The sequence below is a fragment of the Corvus cornix genome, chromosome 13 (assembly GCF_000738735.6).
Source record: "Corvus cornix cornix isolate S_Up_H32 chromosome 13, ASM73873v5, whole genome shotgun sequence".
Lineage (NCBI taxonomy): Eukaryota > Metazoa > Chordata > Aves > Passeriformes > Corvidae > Corvus > Corvus cornix.
The window spans coordinates 6,845,258-6,865,372 of NC_046343.1; the positions used below are offsets into that span (position 1 = coordinate 6,845,258).

At 57.5% G+C, this 20,115-nt stretch overlaps 2 protein-coding genes across 5 annotated transcripts; one reads left to right on the top strand and one right to left on the bottom strand.

The window, feature by feature from the left end:
* The first annotated feature begins 3,980 nt into the window (after window positions 1-3,980).
* Window positions 3,981-19,685, top strand: TNIP1 (TNFAIP3 interacting protein 1). 4 transcript variants are annotated; one of them, XM_039559503.1, is made up of 18 exons: window positions 3,981-4,061; window positions 11,422-11,592; window positions 12,589-12,711; window positions 13,001-13,083; window positions 13,310-13,378; window positions 15,073-15,264; window positions 15,440-15,534; window positions 15,613-15,694; window positions 15,931-16,023; window positions 16,269-16,334; window positions 16,500-16,631; window positions 16,715-16,843; window positions 17,158-17,274; window positions 17,588-17,713; window positions 18,122-18,202; window positions 18,325-18,519; window positions 18,770-18,860; window positions 19,200-19,685. In XM_039559503.1, exons 2-18 carry the CDS (start codon window positions 11,460-11,462, stop codon window positions 19,223-19,225), a joined length of 1,833 nt encoding a protein of 610 aa, XP_039415437.1. In that variant the 5' UTR covers window positions 3,981-4,061; window positions 11,422-11,459; the 3' UTR covers window positions 19,226-19,685. The 4 variants fall into 4 exon arrangements, with proteins under 4 accessions (XP_039415437.1, XP_039415436.1, XP_039415439.1 ...); XM_039559502.1 differs by lacking the exon at window positions 3,981-4,061 and adding an exon at window positions 5,432-5,547; XM_039559504.1 differs by lacking the exon at window positions 3,981-4,061 and adding an exon at window positions 5,433-5,547 and having other exon boundaries at window positions 15,934-16,023.
* Window positions 4,413-6,288, bottom strand: LOC120410719 (collagen alpha-3(IX) chain-like). Its single transcript, XM_039559507.1, has 2 exons — window positions 5,640-6,288; window positions 4,413-4,926 (listed from the first exon to the last, which is right to left on the bottom strand). Exons 1-2 carry the CDS (start codon window positions 6,209-6,211, stop codon window positions 4,848-4,850), a joined length of 651 nt encoding a protein of 216 aa, XP_039415441.1. The 5' UTR covers window positions 6,212-6,288; the 3' UTR covers window positions 4,413-4,847.
* Window positions 19,686-20,115: the final 430 nt, after the last annotated feature.

Sequence of the window (20,115 nt, forward strand, 5' to 3'; positions counted from 1 at the left end):
TTCCACAGAGCCTGAGGGGAGCAGAGCTGGCCACCCCCCTGCAGCTGGGAACGGGGCTCAGCGACCTGGCTGCAGTGCCCAAGGAAGTTTTGAGGCTTGTGTGGTAGCCCATCACCCCTGGGAGAGCCAGATTTGGGGCAGTGGAGCCCTGTTCCTCCAGAGCAGGGGGAAACCCTGCTTGGCGTTAGCACAGGGCCACAACACGTGAGCCATCATCTGCTTCCTTCTTGTTGCCAAAACAGACACTTGAGGGGTTTGTACAGGGGGCTGTTCCCTGGGGACAGGTGTAAACACTCCAGTGCCTTTTCTGGCTGTACCACAATTGCTATAAGCCAATGGCCAGGGATTTCACCACCCACAGCCTGGATGTCTTGGAGTGGCACAGGACCACAAGTCAGCCCTTCACAGCCAGTCCCCAGCCTGGCTCACGGTGATGCCACCAGCAGGAGGACTGGCTGACCAGAGCATGCTGGTCCCAAGGCCAGGAATTTTCCTGGTGCCTGCTGCAGGCTGCTCCTACAATGCAGACAAGATAGCAGTCACACAATGTCTGGGGACAGGAAGGGAGAGTGAGATGAGGTTTCCTCCTTGCAGCAACTCTCTCTCCTGGAAAAGTCCTCCAGCCAAAAAGCCTGTCTTGCCCCAGTGCCATAGTAATCCATCTCCTGCAGCGGCTGCTGCTACAGCTGGAAAAGAAAACAGCCAGTGGTATTTTAATTGCTGCAAACACTCGAGCACAGTCAGTACCCTATTTGAGCACAGGGTATTTCAGCACCTGCCCCATGCTGGGGTTGCATCTGCCCTACAAAGAACCACAAACTGCCCTGAGCTCAGCAGAGCTACCCATCCTAAGGCAATGCCAGGAGGGTGATAGGATCTTGGGAAGCACTAGCATAGCCTCTGGGACTCACTCAAAAAGCAGCTTCATCCCTGTCCCTGTAGCATCCTGGTCTCCAGAGAAAATACACTTCATAGCACCACTGTCCAGGAACACCTCTGCTCCATCCACTGGCTCCAACCTGCCCAGTCCGAGAGCAGTTGGTGACAAATCTCATTCCTAACCTCTGTGATCAACAAGGAGGTGAGCATTTCAAGGAAGGCTAGGAAAGGAAGGGAGAAGAATTAGCAAGGCTGTGAGCAGGGTAAGGGCTGGAGGCAGGTCCACACTGGCCATCCACGCTTTAGCTTTCAGGGCTGCTGCAGGGAAGAGTCTGGGATTTATACTTTGCACATTGACCAGCAATGTTGGGGGTAAGGGCTCACTTCCAGGCAAAGCCAAGGCCAGATTTCACAGGTTGCAACATTCAGAAAATCCCACGAGCCCATGTTTGCTGCGCAGAGGGCTGGACCTCTGCTCTGAGTCAGCCACTGCAGATCCTCTTTGCTGCCAGCCCCTGGAGAGGAGGAGCCACAGAGGCAGATGGGATGTTGGCCTTAATCCCTGACACAATGTGAGCCACTTCCATCCCACCTGCTGTCCTCCCCTTCCCCCAAGGGGAGAGACCCAGCCTTCAGTCTTGGGAGGTGGCAGAGGTTTCTTCTTCAGCTCTTCCTCTTCCCAAGCCAAAGGAGGAAGGAGGAGCCTTGCCCCTCATATCCATGTGCCCTCACTGCCCAGCCTGTTCCCCACAGCGAACTGGGGCTGGGGAAACAGCTGAGCTTTCCAGGACTGTTCCCACATCTCTGGAGCAGTTCTACAGGACATGATGACTGCTGCTGAGCCCTCTTCTCAGCCTTTGCAACTGGATGAGACACAGCCTGGGGAGAGAGGAAGAGAGGAAAATCCCCTCTGTGCGTATTGCTGGTTTTGTACATTGAGACTCCAAATGATTCAAAGCTTAAGGCATGCAAGGAAATCCTCTGAGCAATCCCAGACCCGGTTCCCACAGTTTTTGGCATATCTACTACGGGACTGCAACAGGTCCCACCACAACCCATCCCCTGCTGACTGTGGAGGAGGGAGAGGATGGCAGGAGGTGGTGATCTCCTGTGAAGTGGGTGACACTGAGTCCAGCCAGCCTCACATGCCAGTGGCAGAGGAAGAAGGGAGCCCTCATTCAGCAAGAGGGTCAACCCAGCAAAGTGAGTGCAGCCCAGCATCCCTCGAAAGCCAGGGTGTGTGAAGGCAGGGTACCGCAGAGGCTTGGTGGAGCAGGATTGCTCCCCAATACCTCTCTTCTCTCCCATCTTGATCCCTTCCACGCTCCCTTCTGCCCTCCCAGCAGCCAACTATCCCAGACTCCCTCCCCTGCCTCTCCCTTGCCCTCCATCCCAGAGCCCTCCCATCCTGCCAGGTTAATTTGAGTTTCTGATTTGCATACGCAGCAAATCACAATGTTCTGGAAATCCCCTCCTGCAGACAGAGCTTCCTCCCCACTCTCGCAGCGTCACTGTCGGCCTTCTGCTTCCTTTTGCTGCCGGAGCACTGGGACACATCCAACCAGCACAGCACAAACAGCAGGTCCCAGCTGCTGATGCCAAGAAGGATCCATTGGCAGCCCCCTGCGGGGCTCAGCCCATGAGTGGCCCTGGAATGCTGTGCCAAACCAGCTGCATCCGCTGCCTGCTCTGCTCCCACCTTGCTCCAGGGCCAGCTCCAGGCACAGCCACAGCCAACCATCAGGGTTCAAGTGAGCTCCGTTTGCCCAGCAGCACAGAGGGCAGGGGGATATTTTGGGCAATGTGAGCCGTTGGGCCAGTTCCACTTTGGATTCACACCACTGGGACCACCCTGCTCACTCTGGAGTGGGATCGACTTGAAGGAAGCCAGACCTGATCTGAGACAAGCAGGAGCTGAGGACAGGGGAGTTCCACCAGCCCCATCCACAGCCTGTGTTCCTTCTCAGCTCATTTCCACAACACAGCAGCAATCAGAGCATCTTCACATAAGTGAGCTGCCACTGAAGGTGCTGAACCCAACTCTCTGTGCCAAAACAAACCCCCCTAGCATGTCAACGTGTCAGCTGTGAACACACCCTCACAGCCACACAGGTGTGCTCATAAACCACAGCTGCCATCAGGCGAGTTTTCTCCCCGGGGAGCATGGAGGAACCAAAGGAACAAGGAAGGCCCAGCAGGACCAAAAGCCTTTTGTTTTCATAGTGAAATTCATGCTGGTGTTTGGGCCAGCCTGAGCTGACAAGCTCAGGTAAAAACACAAGGAGCAGCTGGCTAGAGAGGTGGAGAGGGACTGGGTCAGGGCATGCCATCCACGGGTTCCCAGGTGCAGGCAGACCCCAGACCCACAGCTCCTCACCCTCCTGCCCAGCACTCACACTCCTGCCATCCAAATCAGATGGACTAAAGCCGGGCCCTCTTCAGGCCTTGCAGTTCACACCTGGCAAGTGTAGACCAAATGCCCTGCCAGGTACAACTGTACCTGCTGGCAAGGAGCTGGGGAGCTGGAATCAGCCTCTATAAAATAGAAACATTTAAAGCCTTGGTGGTTATTCCACCACCAGTTGGCTCCAACCTTGGTTCTGACCGCCAGTTCTCCTGGTGGATGGTTTCCAGGGATTCTCTGCAACCCAGGAAAACCATCACCTGTGTGCCTCCATCAACAGAGCCAGCTCTTCCCTGCTTCCCCGGGAAGATGCATCCTGTTCTGACTCCAGATAGAGACAAGGATGAGGTGGAAATACACATGGAACAACAATGCCTCTTGCCAGATGCAGCAGTTTCTCTGAGAAAAAGCACATGTTTGCAATCCCGGTGAAGTTACCCAGAAACCAGGCAAGGAAAATGATGTAACAAGGTTCTCCAGTTGTCCAAAAGCGAATCACAGCCTCCATGACAGCCCCCCCACCTCAGCTTCTGCTGACTAATACCTGACACGACAGGCCCCTGGGAGGAACGGCACAGGAGAGCCCTTTAAGTGGTGCCTGGCTCCCTATCAAAACCACACAGAGGCTGTCTGGGACCTCCATCATGGGGAATTCCCCTTCTCCATGCCTAAAAGTAAGCTCAGCTGGGCCAGCCTTCCTGCATTTGGGGATTGCAGGCACAGAGCTCCTGCTCTGAAGGGCTCTCACTCCCCCCAGGCCCCTCCAGGACCCAGCCTGGTGAGTAGTGCGGTGATTTTTTCGGTGTGAGAGTGCCTGGGATGGAGTGAGGGGAAGGCAGGCAGCTTTTGGGGTGCTGAAAAACTAAACCACCCTTTTTTCTCCTCACAGAAATAAGCAGGGTTTCATTATTTCATGCAGGCTGAGGCATTAACTTATAAACAAAGTGTTTTCTAGTTCTGTGGGACTGCATTTAGCTTTGAAGACAGGTTTTCTGAAGGGTTGCAGAACAGCACTGGGCTTCTCATTGGGGTAAAACAAGACTTTCAGGGAACAAAAGGGAAGATATTGGGCATGTGTGGGGTCCTGCTGTCTCATCCCCAGCTGAGACTTCAAACACGAGCACAAAGAGCACATCAGGGTCCCACCAGCGCTGAGCTCTCATTACCCAGCCAGGCTGCCAGGGTGACGTCCTGCTGCCAGTGAAGGGCAGTCAGGAAAAGGAGATTGTGGGGTTTTAATTTTTACAACCCAAAACATCAAATCCCCAAGAAGTGGTGCGGCTGTGTGAATACAGCTGAGCAAGAAGCCAGGACTGGGGCAGCTCCAGCGAAGGACCTCGATGAACACAGCACCAGGTCACCTAAGGAGGACATGTCTGGAGTACAGGCAAAGAGCAGCACAGCTGCTTACAACGGGATTTCTTCACTCCTGGTTTGTTGCTTTTATTTATACATATATTTAATAAAAACCCACCACCTTCTCCTTGTGGCAAAACCAACCAAAGAAAGAAAATCAGGTAGTTGCTGAGCAAGTCCCAAAGACCAGAGTGAAACCAGGTGTTCCCTATGCTTGTTGCTCCTCTGGCTGATTTCGGTGCTTCATGACGGCACAATTCCAGCAGCAGCACAGAGGAAATGGATCCCTGGAATACACGCTCCGGTTAAAGGGTGGAATTTCCTCAAGGCTCGGTGGGGAATTCTCCCTGCCTCAGAGGAACATCAGCCTCAGCCGGCCGGCAGCACCACCCTCCTCCCTCCCGGTGCCGAGGCCAGCAGAGCGGCTCAGCACAGCCTCCCCTCAGCCATTGCTCCTCCACACCGGGGGGACGCGGGGAGCCCCCCTCGGCCCCGCCATTTTGTGTCTCCACGAGCCGGGGGAGCCGCTGCAGGGCTCGGCCTCGCCGCTCCCCTACGAGCGGAACCACCCACAGAAGGAAGGCGCAGGCCGGCTGATGCCGCCCCTCAGAGCCCCACTCAGCCGGGCGGCACGGCCGTGCAGCCCCAGGGAACCCACAAGGGACACAAACAGCGACAACGGCTCCGCCATGACGAGCACCTTCCCCACCACCTCCCCGCCCTCCCCTTTATACCCCGCGCCGCGCGCCGATTGGCTGCGCCGCCTGTCAGTCAGGCTGGGAATTTCCCGGGGGCGGAACCAGCCCCGGTGCTGGTGGCGGAGCGGAGGGACCCGGACCGAGCCCCCGACCCCGACCCCGATCCCGATCCCGATCCCGGCAGCGGCCCCGCCGCGGTGCGCACGGCAGGTGAGCTCGGAGCGCTGCGGGGCCCTGCGGGGCCCTGCGGGGCCCTGCCGCCCTCGCGGACAGGAGCCCTGCCCGGGGCACCGGGGTCTTACCGGGCACCGGGGTCGCGCCACCCCAGCGAAGGGGCCCGGGCCGGAGGGAACTGCCGGGATCGGGGCTGCGCGTTGCCTGTATCTGGCCGGTTCCCGGGCGCTCGGGCCGCTCGGGTGGTCGGGGTGAGACCCCGGAGGGCACCGGGGCCGTGCCGTCCCCCGGGGATTTGCCCCGGGGCCGCCCGGTGCCGCAGGCTGTCGCGGCAATCGTGCCGTGCCTCAGTGTACCCTCTCCCGGTCAGGGCGGGGGCTGCTGCCGGCCCCCGCGGGGGACAGGCTGGGTGTCTGTGTTCCCGGCGGTGCCCGGGGGGAGAGGAGGAGGCTCGGCGGGGTGCGGGTGGGGGTCCCCTCGCCCCCCGGGCGGTGCCGATGCCCCGCGGCGGCCCCGCTCCGCTGCCGTGCCCGGCCCCGCTCCTCCCTCGGCCCGCCTTGCACAACCCCGGCGTTTCCCCGGGCCCACGCATCTGCCTCCCGACTATTCCTGGTTTGCGATCCCCCCCGGGCAGCGCCGGAGCGCGTGTCCCTTCCAGGGGGGCTGCGGCGGCCGTGGCCTCAAGGACCCTCCTGTCCATGCTGTTTTCCTTTCTCTTTGACTTTTTCACTCTGGTCCAGCCGTGTGTGTCCGTATCGCATGCGGATCAGAGGCTGGAATAGCTGGAGCAGGGATGGCAGCATCCTTCTCTTTTGGGAGGGAGGCACAGCTTGTCTACCCCTTTCCCCTCCCTCAGTTCCATGCTGAGATCGCCACGGAGGGCAGAGAAAAAAATAAAAAAGATGCTGCCTGTCACGGATGATTTTGGGTGAGAATAGCTCCAGGTGGGACTCACGGGGATCTGCATCCTCTGAGAGATCCAGCTGTCCTGTTCCTGTGTCCCTGATACACAGGTTGTCCCCTATATCAAGAAGTCAAATGCAGCCTTTTCCATTGAGCTGGTTATTCCCATCACTTAGGTGGGTTATTCCCATCACTTGGGTGGGTTATTCCCACCACCTGGGGGAATGGGAGCTGTTCTGCTGCCACAAGCTCTTTTGGAGTGCACATTTCGCAAAGAGCGCTGTCAGCTGAAGCGTTCTGGAGACTGGACTTTGGGCACTGGGATGAGTTCTGGAGACAGGAAGGCTGCAACCAGGCACATCCTTGAGAGCTGTCTCTGTAGTGAGGTGAAGTAAACAAGAAGAAAACAGGAGAGGCTTTTTGCTGCCTTTGGCATCGTTCCTGGCTCTGCAAGAAATCCCACAACGCCCTTTCGGCCCGACCTACGCTGAGCAGACCTATTTAGCACAGGGCTATGGGTTGTTGTTTGCCAGCAGCTGGTACAGAACTCTCGTGGGTGGAGGAAACCGAACCATCTACTCTTGTGGCATTGCAGATTTGGTTTTAAAGCAGCAGTCCTTACACTTTGGGTAGAACTTCGCTGGTGTAGCTTTGTGGTGCCACCGTCTGCTGCCACTTGGTTGTTGCTGGCCGAAGCACACCAAGATGGACAGGAGTAGCTTGGAAGCAAGGAAAAGGCTACAAGGAAAGGGGTGGCTATGCCTTGTTCTGCTTTGGAGTGCTGTGACAAGCAGCCATGATGCTGCTGAGCTCTGCAGGGAGAAGTGGAGCAGGCAGGATGAGCCAGATGTCTTTGCAGCAGAAGACGGGGTCTTGTGTAAATCCACCCCCATGCTGCCAGGAGAGCACCAGCACCATGCCTGGCTGCATGTCCTGCCTGCACTGAAGCTTCAGCCTATCCTGAGGAGCTCAGGATGCAGCTGTGTGTGGCTACCCATGTTTGTAAAACTGGCAGACCCAGGGAAATGCTTTATTTCCTTTGTGAGCAGCCCCATCAGAAGCAGGTTGTTTAGTGAAGCCTCTTTGGGAGGTGGGTTTTTGAGGCAAGAGTGGGATTTCTGGCTGGGGGACATCTTTTAATACCTGCTGTGTTTTGGGTATGGCTCTCGCCTTTCCCACCCTCTCTTTGTGGCTAAACTGGCTGGAAAGGAAACCACTGCAAGTGGAGGTTCAGACCTTTCCCTTTGAGACCTGAGCCTTGCAATACCTGCTTTTCTCTTCTTTTATTACTCCCAGCCCAGTGGACTGCGGTGCCCAAAAAGTCTCATTACTGCTGCCTCCTAAAGCCAGCTCCACTTTTGCTTTCCTGCAAATGAGACCAGTCCAGCAGCCCAGGAATGGGTGTCCATTGTCTGGAGAGCTGCTGGAGCTCTCTAGAAGAAAACCAGTCTGGGGGCTAGAGTGTTTCCCAGTAAAATGATCAAACTGATCATTTCCAGGCATTTTCCAGTAAAATGACAGACAAAAAAAATTTGTTCCATGGTGTCTGTCTGAATGGCTTTTGCTTTCCCTCTGAGGAGGCATGCCAGGGACCCAGCAGCCCCAGTCATGGGAAAATTATGCTGGCAGCCTGCAGGGATTTGCTTTCACCTCCTGTGATCCTGGTGCGGAGGAGGCTTCCTGTGAATATTGTGCACTGGAGTAAGGAAAACCCCCTTCTCCTTAGGGCTGGGCCATCACAGGATGGGAATTGAAGGGCTGCCAAGCCTGCAGCTCTGGGAGGCTGCTCCCCACCCTGGGGTCACTGCCCAAAGCAAACCCCCAGCAGTGCCAGCACCCTCCTGCACAGGATTCACATCCCAAGCCTTGGTATCTTCAGCGTTCAGTAATTGTAAAGTAGGAATCACATCCTTCTGCCACTTCTGCGTGGCTGGTACAGTGATTGCTGTGGCAGTGATGCGTGTTGTTCTGGGTGACAGCGGTGACAGCTCCAGCTCACTCCCAAGCCACAGCACAGCTATTTAAACACCACTCTGATTTCGTCTTTGCCCATGAGTCTCCCCTGCCCACTCACACTCTCATTCTCTACTGTTGCTGAGTTGCCATAAAAACTTGCTACCTAAAGGTCTTGGTGTCCCACATGGAACCAGCAACACCCACGGGTGCCCATCTGGCAATCTCTGACAGTGGCTGGGCATGGAGCCAGCGAGCTGCAGCTGGGCAGCCACGGTCCATGCCTGGCCCTCAGCCCCCAGGGCTGTGAAATACTGTCAGATCACCTTAGGAACTGTTGACTGGCAAAGAGGAAAGTGTTTTCTGGTGGTTTGGTGGTTTCTCCTGGAGTTTGTGGTAGCTGTGTTTTCTTTGCGTAGTTAACCACCGTTAGGTGCTGGTCTGTGGTCCCTTCTCTCCTCCCCTCGTGTTTTTATTGAAATGAGATTTTTCACTGTAAATCTCACCTGTCAGAACTCTTAAGGAAAAAAGCTACAACAAACCAAGATTGGGATCAGTGGCTTGGTCTCTGGTCCCCAGGGTGACCTCTCTGTTCCAGCGGCTCCTTGCAGAAATTGGACTGTGCCTTCATTCCAGGAAAACCCACCCTGTCCCCAGTGATGGCCTGGAATGCTGTGGAAACCCCTCCCTCTTGCTGGCTATTGTTTGCTGGTGAATTTGTGGCTTCCGTCAGCTGGAGATAGTCCAGTTCCTCTCCCCAGCTGTTGTTTGAAAACAGCTCCTGTGGTCCCTTTGCTGCAATCTCCCTGGTAGGGTACAGACCTTGAGTAGAAAAGTTCCTGATAGAATCTGGAGAATAGGGAATATCAGAGGTTTTCAGTGGTTCCATCTGGCTGGGAGAATATGTGATCACTGTGAGTGAGCTCTGCTGTTTGGCAGGGTGATCAGTGCAGCTGGACTGTGTTTGAGGGATTCCTACAGGGGTGCACAGGGGACAGGGACCTCCCATGTGCTGTGGGACAAGGCAGAAAACCTCCAGGTTTGGGGTCTGGCGTTGAGAGAATGAGGACTGGTATTTCAGGCTGCTTCCAAGCCACATGGGGAGATGGTACTGCAGGAGAGAGCAGCTCTTCCCTTTCCTTCCTTCTCTCCCTGCCGCCCCTGACACACACCTGGGCTCGTGCTGGTGCACGATGCGGATGCCCTGCAAAGTGGTCACTGCAGAGTGGGTTTGGTACCCAGGTGTTCCCAGAACCCGAGGTCTGGAGCAGCATGTGGTGACTGGACAGCAGTGAGAGGGAGACTCATGTCCCCAGCCAGGCTGTGACGCCATCCCTGTCGTCTACCGGGCTGGCCAGGTGGGTAGCGTGGCCACAGGTGATGGCATTTCCCAGCCACAGGGGTCCCACTGGGCTACGTGCTGGGCTCATCCAACCTAGCCTTGAGCACTTCCAGGGATGGGGCAGCCACAGCTGCTCTGGGCAGCCTGTTTGGGTGCCTCACGGCCCTCAAAGTAAAGAATCTCTCCCTAATACCTAATCCAAACCTGTCCTCTATTTAAGACCAGCTGTGACAGTGCTGCCATCACAGGGACCCACAGCTCAGAAATGGCCCTGGTTCTTCCACAGCTTCCTGTCAGCTGCTCTGGGCTCCAGGAATAGCCTCTCCTCAGCTCACCCCACACCACCACAGCTGGCAGCTTCCAGTGGTCACCACTTCCAGCTGCTTGGGACAGGGTCACTGGCTCCCTGTGGAGGGCCAGAGGCAATGGGGGGCTTGGCAGCACCCACGGAGCAGGAGGATGGTGAGACCCACCAGTGCATCTCCCAGAAGCAGAGTACTGCTGAGGCCAGGCCCAATTCCCTGTCGCTGAGGCAGGCGTTAATTGCTGCTCCAGTTGTGGATGCTGCCAGGTGGCAGTTGTCATCTGGAAAGTCCCTGCCGCTCCCTGGCAGGCAGGTCATCCAAACTGGAGATCAGCCTGGATCACTCATGGCATGAGCATTAGTCTGAGATTGAGACAGTTTCGGGTATAGGCTACCCCCTTCCCCTTTCAAAATGCCTCCTCTCAGTCCCTTCCTGCTCACCAGCTGTCTTGGCTGGGAGAAGAGCACTTTGGGGTACTCCTGTTGTGCCCCCAGGCAGCACCGCGGCTCTAGCTGGTACAGGAACCTTCTCAGCTGCTGCTCTGCTCCATGTTATAACCAGCTGGCATCATGGGGGGTAGTTCTGATAAGCTGTGCTGTGATTCACAGCACCTGCTTTATCCCCCCAGGAGATGGGTGAGACGTGGAGCCAGGATCCTGACCAGCTGTCCCCAGGCCAAACTTCAGCACAGGGGAGGCCTTAGGCCACCTGCAAGTGCAAGGAATTAGAAAAGCAAAGAGCACACACTGCTTGCGGGTGTTTTGTCTCCCTGGGCTTCGCTTCCAGCCCAGCACATGCCCGGATGTTCCCTGTGCCCAATTCAGGAAGCCATGCTGCTGACAGCCAGTTTTTCTGGCTGAGCCGGAGGACAGAGTGGGTCCCTGCCTGGCTCCTGGGCCTCATCCCCCAATACTGCCCAAACTTCCCCCTAGCTGTTGGTTAAGGCTTTTGGAGCTGCAGACACTGCCCCTCCCCAAACAGCCCCTCACGAGCCTTTATGCACCCCAGAAATACCGTATGTTGGGCAGGATGCCCTGGTGACAGCGCCCAGGTTTGTGCTGGCATGGGTGGATGTTCCTGAGCTGGGTTTCCATCTCTCCGGGGATGCAGCAACCAGGGGTTGCAGCCTTCTCTGTGACTCCAGTGCTCTGCATGGAGAGCCATCCCCAAGTGAGGCTGCTGGTGATGCCTCCTCCTGTGACACTTCTCATGGCTATGAGTCACCCTGACACATTTGCCCCAAGCAGGGCTGAAGGGGGAAGTGCCTTCACCTGGGTCACTTGTTGGCTGGCTGGCGAGCAGTGAGGCACCAGCACAGCATCCCAGACCCCCCATAGGGCTGGGCCAGGGGACTGTGGCATCATCTGGAGCCAGAGCAAGGTGACAGCGTGCTCCATTGCCTTGCAGGGATGCCTGGCTGGGAGGTAGGCGACTGAACAGCAGGCATGGAAGGGAGAGGACCTTACCATATATATGACCCCGGCGGGGGCTCCAAGGAAAATGGATCCACGGCCTTGGAGCGGCTGGTGGAGGAGAACACCCGGCTGAAAGAGAAGATGCAAGGGATCAAGTCTATCGGTAACTGCTGTGTGCCAGGGGGATGAGATTTGCCTTTGGGGCAGCCCAGCATGTGCCCACAAAGCCAGGGGTTTCTTGCTTGGTTGAGGAAGGGTGCTGGTAGAAGCTGGGAGTCTTGGCACTGGGGCAGCAGCAAAGCTCTCTCTGTCCTGGAGGGTTGAGCAGGATATCTGAGCTTTTTCACATGGCAATGCAGAGGGAGCAAGAATTTTGCTGAACTTCTGGGGTGTTTTATGGTGGAATAAACAGCTGGAAAGAAAAGACAAGTGCTGGAGCAAGGACAGCTCCTTAAGAGTTCATAGGTGCTGGGATCTGTTTTGCTTTTGATGAAAATCCCCACCTCCTGCAAGCCCTGCTGGGCCAGGGGCTTTTCCCAGGGGTGTTTCTTAAGGAACCTGACGTTGAGTGCTCCCTGAGGCAGCAGGAACATGCCAGTGTTGAAATGTTCCAGCTGAGTTGTGCCACCCTCTTTCTTCTTGTCAGCCTTCCCCCGCTCCCACCCCCAGTTTTGCTTTCTGTCTCGTGAGCCAGCTTCCTCCTTTGGCTTCTGCAGCCAAATTTCCACCTGCCTCATGATTCCTGTTGTGTCACCATGCCTTTACCTGGTCGCTGGTGTGACAGCAGCCCCCCCCTCATTGGGGGAGGATTGCATTGCCCGTGCCAAACCCCAGAGTGGGAAGGTTGCACCTCTCAGTCCACCACCCAGGCTTAAATTTGTATCTTCTGGGAAGCAGAGGAGACCTCTGAGAGCCACAGTGGTGCCCTTCTGCCCCCTGTAACCAGACCTGTGTGTGTCATCATGAGGATCTCTGAAACCAGTGAGCTGCTGATCCAGCTTTGCCATTGGATTTATCCCAGAATAGTTGTTTCCAGATGAAGAAGGACTATTCTGGGCACTTCTCCAGCCAAACAGGGTTATTGGTGCTGGTGGATGGAACTACTGCAGGACAGGCACTCAGGGAAGGAGGCTGAGTATCCTTTTGTTGCCCACAACAGGAGAGCTGCTGGAGGAGTCCCAGGTCGAGGCATCCAAGCTGCGGCAGAAGGCAGAGGACCTCGTGAAGGACAACAAAATGCTGATTGGATCACCTTCCTTGGAGGACTTGGTGGAAACTGGAGGTAGGAGATGGAGGAATAACCTGATGGCTCAGAATCCTGAGCTTGGGGGAAGGGAGAGGCTGTGCAAGAGACTTTAATGAAGGTCCTTTGCTGCCATGTCATCTCTGGAGTGTATCAAACCACTGCCATCCTCCTAAAAGGAAGTTTCTGTCCCATCCCCATAGCTGGGGCAGAAATCATCCATCAGTGGCTGACTTTGCAGGGGTCTGCTGTCTGCATCCCTGTGCCAGGTGGGGAGAGGCCCTGCTCTCCAAAAAGCTCATGGCTGCATCCTCTCCCCTCTCCGCAGCTGTCGGCCCTGATCCCAGCTTCGCACGGGCAGTGCCAGGCAGTGCCCAGCCGGACACGGAAGCACGGAAATCACCTCCGAGTGTGAGTCTGCTGCATGTGGAAGCTGGTGCTGGCATGGCTGGAGAGGGAGGGACTCTCCATCTAATTAAAGCAAAAGAAGGCAGCCTTTAGCCTCTAGAAATAGGGATAAACCTGAAAGGAGGGGTCAGCTCCCCTGCTGTACTCCTGGTGGTCCCTCTCTTTGTGTGGTGGGCATCCTGGGCTGCCATTCCCTGGGGAGCCCTGACCTGGCTGCCTCTCCTTGCAGGGATCCTCTTCAGAGTTTGAGATCGTTGCCATCGAAGCGCAGGGGTTTCCCCAGGAGAGCAGGAGAGCGGTGAGTGGCCCTGCAGGATTTGGTGTTGGTGGGTGGGGAGTCAAGCCAGTCAGTGTCAGGGGTTTGGGGGTGTGCAGGGCTGTAGTGCTGTGCCCAGGCAGGCACCAGCAGGGCTGGCAGACCCATGTCAAGGCAGCCCTTGGGCAAACCACAGAGGAGGGATAAACTGGACAAGGGCCTGGCTGGGCTTGGGGAAGGGGCCAGTGAAGCAGCCCCAGCCAGATGGGGACACTGATGTCTGCAGATGCCACACAACAGCGGAAGGAAGAGCTGTGACAACCCAAGTAGCTGTCAGTGATGCTCTGATGTTCAGCTGGTGCCCACTCTGGGTAGGAGGACCAGGTTTCCAAGCCCTGTCATTGTGTGAAGGGTTTGCCCTAGCCAAAGTACCTCTGTGTGCTCCATTTGCTGCCACCTGAATGTCCTCCTGGCTGTTATTGCCCGACCTGTCCTGCTCTGGTTTTTTGTGTGCTGGGAGAGGAGAAAGGATGGGGAGCCTAAGGGGAATGAACATCAGCTGGCACCACATGGTACCAGTAAGAGGACATGCTCTCCTTGCACATCCCATTCCTATTGGCCAGAGAGGCTCTTGGAGGGGTTGAGTCTTACTGGACCCTCCTGGGGTGCAGCTATTGAGGTGATGGAGAACAGAATGGGATCTGCTTAGCCACCAGCTGCTGCTGCCCAAGCAGAGTCCAAGTCCTGTGCACACACCCAGATTCTCCCAGCTTGGGTCCTCACTGCCTCCCTTGCCAGAAGACATGGGTGGGAGGAGCTGGGTGTGCTGTGCCCCACACACACCTTCCCACGGCAGCTTTGGGGCTGTAAACTCCAGGGTCAGCATGCTGGGGACACACTGGGCTGCCCTGTGATGCAACCTGGGGCATTCCCACAGGCAGCAGGTGAGTCAGCGGGGCTGGGAGTGGAACAGGCGCAGGTGTGCCAGCACATCCCCAGCTCCTCCCAGCAGTGCCATGCGCGCCAGCTGTTGTGCCAGCGGCACCTCCTAGGATATGGAGGAGTTAACTAACCACACCAAAGGAGCATAAACCTCCTGGGGACACCTGCCATGGGCAGGGTACGCCCTGACACTGGTGGGTGTGCTCTGATCTGGGCTTTCCCAGCTGCTGTTTAAATCCTGTGCGTCACCCTCTTGGCTGTCACCTGCCAGAGGGCTTGGGTTCCTGGTGCCTGGCGTGCCACAGCAGCAGGGGAGCACAGAAGGAGGGCAGGTGGAAGGAGAACGTGGGGATTGGGGTACGACCACAACCCCTTCCAGCACAGACCAGGGTGTACATAGAGAGGACAGTCTCAGGAGCTGGGATTTTTAGTCTTGGTGCTGATGGGGAGAGCTCGGGTGGAGAAGAGACCAAGGGTGGAGATGCCTCCATTGCTGTCAGCGATTTGAGAGTGTATTCTGCTCAGACTACGCCAGAGCACAGGGAGTCCATGGGCTGCTGCCATGTCCTCCTCCACCCGGGGTCTTGGTGTGCCATATCCAGCAGCTGGGAGTCAGACCTTTACAAAGCTGACACAGTTTTTCAGCATACTGAGGGGTGCTGCAGAGTGTCTTGGTGCTGGTCCAGCTCCCCACCACAGCCTTTGATGGGACATGAGGTTGATCTGCCCCAAGAGGAACTTTGCAATGCTCCTTTAACTGGTCTGACCACACTTGATCCCCTCCCCATTGCCAGGACTTGGAGCAGCCACCGAACGAGGATGCCAACCTGCTGCCCCAGCTGCAGCAGCTGGAGAACACGCTGAGTGGCTGTGCCAAGGAGGCCAGCAAGGACCAGGTCTTCGTGCGCATGGGTTACATGGCCTCCGAGCTCAAGCGCTTGGCCTCCAAGGTGCACAAGAACGAGCAGAGAACATCCTTCCTGCAGGTGAGCGAGGGCTGGCCTGGCGCTTCATGGAGGTTTTCCCCCTTCTGTTTTTTTGCCCCACCAAAACCCTCCTGCTCACCCTGAGGTGGACATCCACCTCCTTAGCGTGGCTTGTTGGGAGGTGGGTGGCCCAGGGCTGGCCACGGCCCTCACACTGCCAGTGTTCACCCTCCAGACGCTGTGTGAGACACTGCACAGTGAGAACAAGGAGCTGCGCACCAAGCTGGAGCATGACCTGGAGCAGAGAAACCAGGCTCTGGAGAAGCTCAGGTGAGGCTGGGCTATGTGGATGGGGACAGGGCTGCCCTGGGAGCTTCTTCCTGCTGACCCATCCCTTCCTGCCCACAGGTGTGAGAACCAGGAGCTCCGGAGGATGGTGACGCTGAGCAGCCAGGACAGTGGGAAGAGGGAAGCCGCCGAGCAGCAGCAGGTGAGGAGGCAGCATCTCCTTGGAGAGGGCTGGGAAGGAGGCAGGGAGCCCGCTGACACATCAGCAAAGATGTGCTCATTTTAATTGAGCCCCCAGTTTGTCCCAGTATGACCAGCAGGACTTCTCAGGGTCTCAAGGGGATGGGGGAGGCAGTGGGAGGGGAACTGGCTTGAGTTTAGCCGGCCTTGGGCACAGCCTCCACAAAAGCCCTGAGGGTCCCCCCCGTGCGCGTCCAGCAGAGCGGTGCCATGGTGGAGAAGGCGCCGGGCAGAGAAGAGCTGGAGGCCAAGGAAAAGAAGGTGAAGATCCTGGAGCACCAGCGCAGGGAGGTGAGGACCAGGCTGGGAGGGAGGCACCACTAAGGAGGCGGGGAGTGGGCAGAGGGGGCACAGGGCTGGGATGGCACCGAGAGACTGGGGCAGGGCTTCAGAGCTGCAAGGAAGCACTGCTGGGGCTGGGATCCCCATCCAGCTGGTCTCCAGAGTGCTTTCACAACAGGAGTCTGCTGGGGACCACCACAGCTGGTTCGTAGCAGGATTTGGGCTCCTGTTCAGCCATCCCTCTCTCCCTGCAGCTGCTGGAGGTGAATAAGCAATGGGATCAGCATTTCCGCTCCATGAAGCAGAAGTACGAGCAGAAGGTAGGCCTGGGTGCTCAGGGCTGGGTGCTTGGGGGGCACATTTCTGCTGGGTGCTGGCTGTGGGCACTCAGAGGAAACAGTGTAGGGAGGTTTGGGGGGCTGCCTGCACCTCCTTTCCCCCAGTGTGAGTCCTTCCAGGCCAACATCCCCACTCCCTCCTGGCAGGTCACAGACCTACACCAGGAGCTGGCTGAGGCCCGCAGGGCAGTGACCGAGCTGGAGTCGGAGCGGGAGCAAAAGCAACGGGATTTTGACCGCAAGCTGCTCCTGGCCAAGTCCCGGATCGAAACAGAGGAGGCGAGTCCTTGGGAAGGGTGACAGGGAGCTGCCAGCCCTGTTGCCCTGCCCTGGCTGATCTCCCCCCACTCTGGGTCCTGCAGGCAGAGAAGGAGAGGCTGGCCATGGAGGTGAGGGACCTGCAGCAGAGGATGCGGTTCCTGCAGGAGCAGCTGGCTCCGGTCACCAGGCAGCGGGAATACCAGGAAAAGGAGATCCAGAGGCTGAACAAGGTGGGGGCCAGGGCACAAGCCCTCACTGCAAAATGTCTTTAATGTTCTCCAGTCTCTTCACCTCTCTCAAATCCAGAACTAACCCTGATAACCCATTCTTGCCCAGGCAGAGACTTGTATCAGGCCCACCACTTGTATGAGGCCCACCACATCCCTCTGGGCTCCCAGGAAGGGGGGTTCAAGGAGGGTCTGTTGTCCCTCTTGCCCCTGCCCAGTTATACCCACTTCCCATGCTGGGCACATGCCCGTGGTCCTCCAGAGGCATCTTGGGCACTGAATTTGCTCTGACCCTGCTCCCTCCTCTTCCTCTCTAGGCACTAGAAGAGGCCCTAAACGTCCAAGCCTCTCCACCACCCATCTTTGCCATGGAGCCGGCAGGGAAGCTGCCACAGCAGGAACTGCTGACCCAGAATGAGCTACTCAAGCAGCAGGTAGGGCAGGACACAGAGCACTGGGGACGGGGAAAGAAATACATGTCCTGAATCTCCACAGCAAAGCCCTGTGTGCCAGGAGCAGCGCAGCAGCTGGGCAGGTGTCAGTGCTGGGGTGGTGGGGGTTGGGAACCCAACTCAGCATCCTCCAGACATTCATCTGGAAGGACCACAGCCATGGGCCATCATGCCAGCCCACATGCCTGGGGCTTGGCATGGCTGGTAGAGTCAAGGATGGCAGCGCAGTGATGGGGTTGCTTAGGGGAGGTGTCTGCCCTCAGCCTGGTGCATCCACATTCTTTCTTCCTAACAGGTGAAAATTTTCGAGGAAGACTTCCAGCGGGAACGGAGTGACAGGGAGAGGATGAATGAGGAGAAGGAGGAGCTGAAGCAGCAGCTGGAAAAGCTGCAGAAGCAGTTGGTCCTCTCCAACAACCAGGTGAGCAGTGCTGGGTGCTACTAGCAGTGCTCTGGGAGCCCCATGTCAGCCCCATGTGTCTCGGAAATGCTTGTCCCCAGTGTCACAATCCCCATATCCACCTCGGAGGAGGGGCTGGGTGTCACCAGCAGCACTCTGGGAGCCCTGGGTGTGTTAGAGGTGCTTGTCCCCAGTGTCACAGTCTGTGTACATATCTAAGAGTAGGGGCTGAAGGGGGACAGGAGGGCCAGAGGGGTGTTTTTTCTGCTGCTTGTCACTGTCAGAGCATCTCATTTCACTCATGTCCTCTTTCTGCACCCCTCCTGGCAGTCTGGCTGGGGAGACTGGTGCAGGCATTCCCTCAGCAACCCCAATCCATGAAGATGGGGGGTGGCAGGTGGGCTCTGCACTAACCCCTCTTCCTCCCAGCTGCGAGCCTCCAAAGACGACTGCCAGAGGGAGAAGGAGGAGAAGGAGAAGCTGAAGAAGCTGCTGAAACAGCACAAACAGGTAGGGATGGGAGGAAACCCTCTTTGGGCAGAAGGGCTGGGGGCTGCAGGTAATGGGTGGTGGTGAGGGTGGTGGTGGGCTGCCCTTGGGATCTCCCCAGCATCTGTCCTGGCTCCTTGCAGGCTTCTGGAGAGAGGCTGCACCCTGAGCCGGGGCCGGGGCCGCTGGGCCCAGCCTGCCCCATGTACCAGTACCAGTACAGTCCCCCCATGGCTCACCCCATGTACCACGGCTACGACGAGTGGCAGCAGATCCGATACCCGCCAGCCACGCCAGGCGAGCACACACAAGGACAGAACTTCCACCACTTTCCCCCGGTGAGACTCTACCTGTGCCAGCAGGAGGGGGAGCAGAGGGTGACATGTGGGTGGGTCTGGGGCTCCCTGCCCTCCAGGGCCACCGCGTCCCAGAGCAGGGAGCTGAGCACGTGTCCTGTTGGCATGTGGCTGCTCAGCCCCTTTCCACCCCATTCTTCTCCTCCTCACACCTTGTCAATCAATCACAGAGTGCAGCCTCATGATTCACATCCCAGGTAATTCCCTGTCTCTGTTCCATCTCCTCCCACAGCCCGAGTACCCTTGGCGCCCGCCCTGTGCCATGGCTCGCAGCCAGAACGCCCAACCAGTGGCCGGGGTGAAACCGGTCCCCAAGGACTTGGGTAAGGCTCAGACCCTTCCTGGCAGGGGTGCCCGTCCTTCACCCTGAGACTTTGGGCACTTGGCTGAACAAGTGGGGAGGGATGGGGGCACATCTCTCCAGGCAGTGGTCATTTCCCCTTAGTCCCCACCTCTCATCAGCTGAGGGGATGATTATGCCATGGGGCTGATCCCTGTGTCCCCACAGCACCCAAAGTCAGGCTGAGCCCCAAAAGCTCATGGAGTTACGGCAGGTGGTGCTCAGGGATAACAACCATGCCATGGCTGGCATCCCTCCTGTGGGGCTTGTGTGAGAATGAAGAACTGTGCTTACCCTGTGCCACCCCTCTCTTGTGTCTCAGAACAGGCAGGTCCCGGACTGCCCTAACGCCAAGGACCGGCCACGCTCCGACACCAGTGGAAGAGGAGTAGGGTGTGTGTGTGTGCCCGTGTGTGTGTGTCCAGGAGCTTCCTCCGGCTGCCCATGCCTGTGCAAGGACACGTGCTGCACATGGGGGCTCAGCAGCGCCTTCCCCCAAGGAAATCATGAAGGAGGGACTAAAGGTGGCATCGCAATGGCAGCCAGCACGGGGTCAGTCCCCTGCAGCCATCCCCTTCCTCATAAGGAGCCAGGCCTGGCATCGCTGTAGACCCAAGCCAGGCCTTCAGGGAAGAGGAGCCAGTGTTTCCCAGGAGCTACCCCAGTCCAGAGCCTCTGGAGGAGCGGGTAACAGCAGGGACTCTCCCGGCAGTGGGAGACCCCACACTCCCAGGCAGGTGCTGGCCGCAGCCATGGCCCGGCCTGAGGGTGGTTGGTGTCTTAGTATTTATTTAAGGACTGAAGTGTGGCTGAGTCTCTCTGGTTTTGTCCTGAAAGCTGCTTCCTGTGGGGCAGCCTCTGCCTGGGGAGGGGGAGTGGGAAGGATACCAGGGCTGTTGGTCCCCATGTGCTCGGGTATAGCCATAGAAACAGACTTCGTGCCAAGGGGACCCCCAACCCTTGCTTGGGCACCCCAGAATCTGTTGCCCCAAGTGTGTGCCCCCCACCTTCCTCTGTGTGCTGAGCTCAGCCCCTCACCCTCCCCTCTCCTGCCCCCCACCTCTGCCAGGGCAGAGAAGCCCCTGCTGCCCCCTCTGCCTTTCCATGCAGCAGTGGCCTTGGGGACAGTCTTTGACATTGCACACAGCAAATCTTGCTTCACAAAACAGGTCTGGAGGGGAAAAAAACAAACACAACCCAGTTTCTGTAAGCATGGTTGTCACATGTGTGACAGCAGG